The 6,457-nt window shown below is 34.1% G+C and overlaps 1 protein-coding gene across 1 annotated transcript; it reads right to left on the bottom strand.

Annotated features, from left to right (window-relative positions):
- Nucleotides 1-1,413: 1,413 nt before the first annotated feature.
- On the bottom strand, nucleotides 1,414-3,871 carry LOC104814514 (zinc finger protein NUTCRACKER-like). Its single transcript, XM_010542590.1, has 3 exons — nucleotides 3,645-3,871; nucleotides 2,703-3,105; nucleotides 1,414-2,585 (listed from the first exon to the last, which is right to left on the bottom strand). The coding sequence occupies exons 1-3, from the start codon at nucleotides 3,745-3,747 to the stop codon at nucleotides 1,658-1,660; spliced, it is 1,434 nt and encodes a 477-aa protein (XP_010540892.1). The 5' UTR covers nucleotides 3,748-3,871; the 3' UTR covers nucleotides 1,414-1,657.
- Nucleotides 3,872-6,457: the final 2,586 nt, after the last annotated feature.

Consider the following 6,457-nt stretch of genomic DNA (forward strand, 5'->3'; position numbering starts at 1 on the left):
TGAATATGTATATATATATGTGAATATGTATGTATATATGTATATATATTATTTGTGTATATATGTATATGTAATTTTTTATTTTATTTTTAAAAAATAAATTTTAAAATTCTGTAATTTTTTAAAATTTTTTTTAAAAAATTGTGTATATATGTAAAAATGTGTATATATGTAAATGTACAAGTGTGTATATATATATATATATGTATATAATTATGTATGTAGATGTATATTTGTATATATGTATATGTATATAATTGTGTATAGATATAAAAGTGTATATATATGTATATGTAATTTTTTATTTTATTTTTAAAAAATAAAATTTGAAATTCTGTATTTTTTATTTTATTTTATTAGTTTTTAAAAAAATTCTAGAAATTTTTTATTTTTATTTTATTTTTTTATTTATTTTCTGATGTGGCTGGATGATGTGGCGAAATGTGCTGATTTGGCGAAATTTGTATGACGTGGCATGCCATGTCAGCATTAAAATTGACGGAACATAACGTCGTTTACGGATATGGAGGAAATTGCAACACATTTTAAGATTTTGTGTAGGAATTTGGTAATATTTGAAATCCGGTGTAGTTTTTTGTCAAATTAAAAATTGGTGTAGGAAATTAGAACTTTTTCGAAAATTTGTGGGGGAATATGGGATTATCCCAAAATTTTAAATAAAAAAAATCCTTCAAGAGGGTAAATACAAAAAAATGCCACGTATATCATTGATGCAATAACTATAGTTTAATATTAAGTACTGTAAAAAAATATCATAATTTTAAACGATTATTTTTATGTACTATTATTTCTCAAAACAAGAATGAAACGATGAGAAAATAAAAAAAAAAATTATGTTGAAGAGAAAACTGAGGGTGTGGATGTCATCAGGACTTCTCTTCACTTAAACAAAAGAAAGATGGGCCTATTGGGCTTATTGGGTCTAATCAAACTGCGTCCACTCCAAACGATATATTGGGTCTTTCATGGGCCTTATCTTACTAGATTAGGCTAATTTGGATTTCATACACGAATTCTTTTGAAACACACGCGCACTTGTCGCGCGTCGGTGACACGCTCCACCGGAAATGACCATTTTTTGCAGATCCTCACTCACCGCGCGTGGGCAATCATTTTTACCCAGGCTTTCTAGCAAACTGCGTCAATTTTGTTTTTCTTGCAACATCGACGTCTCTCTCTCTCTCTCTCTCTCTCTCGTCGATTCATTCTTTGGTTAGATAATTAGGATTTTAATTTTATTATCGAGACAAAAGATCTTACAAAAAGAAAAAGGTTTAATCTAGATTTTAAAAATACCATGTATAGTGAGGAACCCACTAGTGCTGCTCCATCACAGTTGTCAAATTCATCCTCAAATTTCTTGTTTTGTTTTATAGAGAACACAATCCAAAAGATATCACAAATAAACACTTATAAAGCTCCATAATACAAATGGGTGTTTCCCCTCTTTTTCAAATCCGTGTATGGTTTCTCTCATACATATAGCCTTTTCCAAGCACTCAATTGCCAACTTTTTCCCTTCTTTTCTTTTTCAGTATCGCTTTTCCTTTGCACCAAACCTCGACTCTCTCTCTCTCTATCTTCCAAGAAAACCACAAAGAATCAACAAAACACGAGAACGACTGTGTTTCATAGATCAAATCCATGGATGGCTCATTGGTTCTACTCCAACCCCAAGAAAATCCCTCGTCTGCCCTTCTCCTCCTCCTCCGCCTTCACCTTCTTCCACGCGGCGGCGCTTCGCCGGCGGCTGTGTCGGAAGCTGGTTCAATGTCGAGATCTCGTTGGTCGAGTTCTCTGTGTCATGGTCGCTTCCAAGAGAAGTAACCATCGAGTTCGAACCGAACATATCACCGTAGTATTTGTTACCGTCTTGAACCGGCAGTACCGTACATGGACCGTTGCCTGTCCTTAAACCAAAGCTCGCGAGGAACGATGGGTCTGTCGTGGTCGCTCCGATCTGGGCAGCTTTCTGCAAGAGAGCTGTGGCTGAGTTACCAGCAGCTGGCTCGGCTTGACCAGTCGTGATTTGATGTTGCTTGCTGTACAAGGAAGGCACACCCACGGTCGTGGCATCCTTGTTATTTACGTTTCCACCGAAGATGAACTCCTCGTTGCTGGAGGAAGAGAGCTTGCTTCCGAAAACCCAGTTCAGATTGTGGAGATTATTATAATTGTTATCAAAAGACTGAGGGTTGCTAGAACAAGAGATAAGGTTGTGGTCGTTGTTTATGAGAGATGATCTCGAGTTCATCAACCCGATCTGATGAAACTGAGCTTGCGGATTAGCGTGGCTGTTGGCCATTGGGATACCATTTTGAGTTTGTTGTCCTTGAGCTGTCCACAAGGAGAGGGATGCTGGTCGGGTTTCATCTGTCAGGGAGTAGTCGATGGGTTTGGGAAGAGAGGAGAAGTTGTGAGAAGTAGTGTTTGGTCCAAACATTAATGGTGTCCCCATGAGATGGTGATAGTTGCCGCCAGTGAACTGAGAGACCGCGTTTATTCTCGCTGTTTCTTCAGCCAAAGCATCACAGAACGCCCTGTGAGTTATGAAGCTGTCTCTCCTGCATGATTCAGACATAACACACCATATGGAATCATTCTAAAGTTTGTTAAAATGGAATCATTCTAAAGTTTGTTAATTTATTGTAACGTTAAAAAAGAAACATATGTATATGTACCTAGAGAAGACGCTTCCACAGTCACATCTGTATTCTCTGGTACCGCAAGTCTTCATATGAGCTTTCCAGTCGGAGGGGACAGCGTATCTCTTGGAACATTTCTCGCATTTGTATTTTTTGTCGCCGTGTTTGCGGCAGAAGTGTTTCTTGATGCCGGTGAGATCGCCGAGAGCCCGGGAGGGATGGTGGTGGACGCATGCCTTCTCCGGACAGACGTAAACTCGCTTTCTGACAGCCGCATCTTTGTTGGCTCTCTGTTTCAGCTTCCATGGCAGATTGTGTCCTCTCCTGTGAAGCTGCAGGTTCTGGTCTCTTTGAAACCCTTTTCCGCATATCTCACACACGAATCTGTTCGTCGCCATCAGTGTGTTTGGCGACAGTGCTATCACTTCTGCTTCCGGATCTGAATTTTTTTTTTAAAATTTGGATTAGAATCTTGTTTTTTTTTCTGCTAAATGAATTTAAATGGAAGAAATAAAAAAAGACGGAAGATGTGTAAAACTTATAGGTTTCAAGATTTGCTTGAGCCACCATGCAATTAATAGGTCGATTATCATCAGATCTCCAGGATAACATCCGTTGACTATAGGTCCACGATTTACATATTAATACCCTTCATACATATATACCACTTCTATATATGAAACGTATAGCTTAGTATATTATACAGCTAAATATTACAAACGATATCAGTGTAAATATCTATGTATATCTTGATATGAATCAAAGGATCGATGTAAGCCTATTCTAGTTAAACGGATCCAAGATTCATTTTTTTTTTAATTATGGGGATACATAAACATGCGTGTGTAAATAGTGATCATCATATAAGTTAACAACAAACTAAGAGCTTATGTTATATATATATATATATAGAAAAGATCGATCCCGATGGAAGCTTGAAATATATATGTATAGATCATCATGATAAGGAATATATACCAGGGTTTCCAGGGAGATTTCTCTTCTTCTTGGCGAGTGGTAGAGATTGATGGGGATTAGGGTTGGCGACAAACCCACTGGAGATTGCATCTTCAGCAACCATCTTTCAAGCCCTCCAGCAAGATCCGTTCACAAACGTCTTCTTGTCTTTGCTCTTGTTCTATTCCAGAAGGAAAGCGATGTGTAAACAAGAGGGCCGAAATGAAATTAAGAGAAAGAAACAAAGACCTAACCAGTGAAGCATATGCATATATATATTATATATAAAAGGTTCTTAAATATATATATCAACCCTAACACTCGTATATTTTCATCCAAAAAAAAAGCATATACTCTCTCTCTCTCTCTCTGTAGAATATTTTAAGAATAATGTTGCAGCCATTTTGATCGTCGCCTGCTTTATTGCAGAATAAAATAACTTCAGATCTTAAATATATTTTATTATACTGCCTTTTTTTTTTATTGGAGGCGGTGAGAAAGGTTGGAGGATGAGAAAGCGAGGGAAAAAGAGCTTGATGCATCTTCGTGTTAGGTATATAGAATTAAGGTCCATTAATGGATATACATATATATGTATAGATTTATCTTTTACAAAAAGAAATCTTCCCCTCTTCTTTTTAAAAATGTTAACCTCAGAGTATTACTTGTGTTAGATATTCTTGGGAGTATAGATTGGCGGTTTTTTCTGGATATTTTTTTTTTTTGGGTTTAGGGTTTCATGTTCAGATTAAAAATGCACATTTTTGGATACCATGAAGTGTTATCACATAAATGATCCTAATAGACCGTCTACCCAAGTGTTTGAAACTTTTTATATGAGAGATTTGAGGTCCAAGTAAGCCATACTCCTCCCTCTTCCACCTTCCCCAGTAATATCTCTGCCTTTTCCTTTGACTGCAAGAATATCATCATGAAACATTTTCAACCTATATATACAGTAGTTTCTTTTATTTATATATCATCAAGATTTCAAAGGACCAATGTGACATTAGCTATATTATATATATGTGTGTACACACACACACACACACACATATATATATATATATATATATATATGTATACTCCAAATAAGATCAGAGAGAGCTGGTAACTTTCCCACGTGCGGTCTCTATCTCTCTCGGTTTGTCGTGTTGGTGAAACATGCCATGCAGATATGTCCGATCTCGAGCTAGCTGAATATATATATATATATAAGAACGAAAGATTGCTAAAACCTCCAAATGAAACACGACGAAAACAATTTACGTGGAAAAGGGAACAATCGTCCGGAAACACATAACTTAATAATATGGTTTTGACATTATTACACCTATGTTTTCTATTAGATTTGCTACCCACTTAACTTATCCTTGTTTTCTGTTTTAACTTTTGTGTGTCGTTTGTATCTGTCTACATCTACAACGTTAATTAATAACGATATTAGGCATATATAAAATTTGTTTTAATATTTTATAACGATAATAACGATGTTAATAATTTAGAGATATTGTCATTATAAATACACTGCAATATTAGAGGATGTAAAACTTTACAATGTAAGTAATTATCGAGTTAATATTTGGTACGTAGAAAAGTAATATAAAAGTTGTTTTCCCCTCGTATAAAAGTTTTATGCTTTTAGATTAGATTCTTCTATATATGTTAGCTTTTCTATTCAGTTTCCCTTTTAGTGGAATATACAGATGTTTCCTTGATATCTTCGGTCCATCTCTATATGCATGTACCATCCTACATAATCAATATTAATATGTATCAATTCAAAATATATGCACAATTTCTCTAAGGTAATTCGATCACAAAGTATTCGGGATTTAATTATATATAGAGTTTTTGTTTTTAAAAACCTAATTAACTAACATTTCCAAGCCTACCAATAGAGGGCATGCTTGTCAATATTAAAAATCGACAAAACATATAAATATAAATTATAAAGTGGTATCATAGTTAAATGATATAAACTCAAATATTTTTCTTAAAATTACATGGTAATAATTGAAAAGAAAAAAAATAGAATGCGAAGATAGCAACTCTACAAAATTTCGGATGAAAAGTTAAGAGACAATAAGCTGACAAAGGACAGTGAATTTTTGGAAGAAAGAGATATCCTTTGCAGGAAGGGCTGACTTAATTGATTGATTTAATAGATTAATTTATTATTTTTAATGTAATTAAAAGCTTAATCATAATCTAATGATGGCCTGCTTTTCATGAATTAAAATCTTTGTCCTGTAGCTGTTGAACTCTTGCAAACGCAGAATATTCTTTGCCCAACACTCCATAAAGGCTTCGCCTTTCAAGGCCCTTTTTTCCTTTCAATATGTTCAAAGTATTTCAAGATTCCTATTATTTTCTTAGGGTTTATAATTCAAAGTTTTAAAACAATTTATTAGTTTTAAAATAATTTGATGAAGTTCATTATTAATTATTTTTTTATTTCAGCCTCGGAAAAAGGAGCTGGGTTTAGGGAAAAGCAAAGTATTGTCAAGAAGGGCATGTTTGTTTCTTCAAACCCTCTCCTATTTCAATATTCAAATTCTTAGTTTCAAGAAATTGACCATATCTGCTATGATTAATTACATTAGGTTTCAATAATACGAACCATTAACAAGAATTAACGTTGACAGTTTCATTATTATGGAAACAAGAAACTTTTTACAGGAGACGCTAATTATGGGAAACAAAAGTAACTTCGTTCAAAGACCAAAAAGTCACTAAAGAGGCCACATACATACATATTTATCATTTAATGTACATATATATATATATATATATATATATATATATATATATATATATATATATATATATAT

This window comes from Tarenaya hassleriana, unplaced genomic scaffold (genome assembly GCF_000463585.1).
Source record: "Tarenaya hassleriana unplaced genomic scaffold, ASM46358v1 Cleome21, whole genome shotgun sequence".
NCBI lineage: Eukaryota > Viridiplantae > Streptophyta > Magnoliopsida > Brassicales > Cleomaceae > Tarenaya > Tarenaya hassleriana.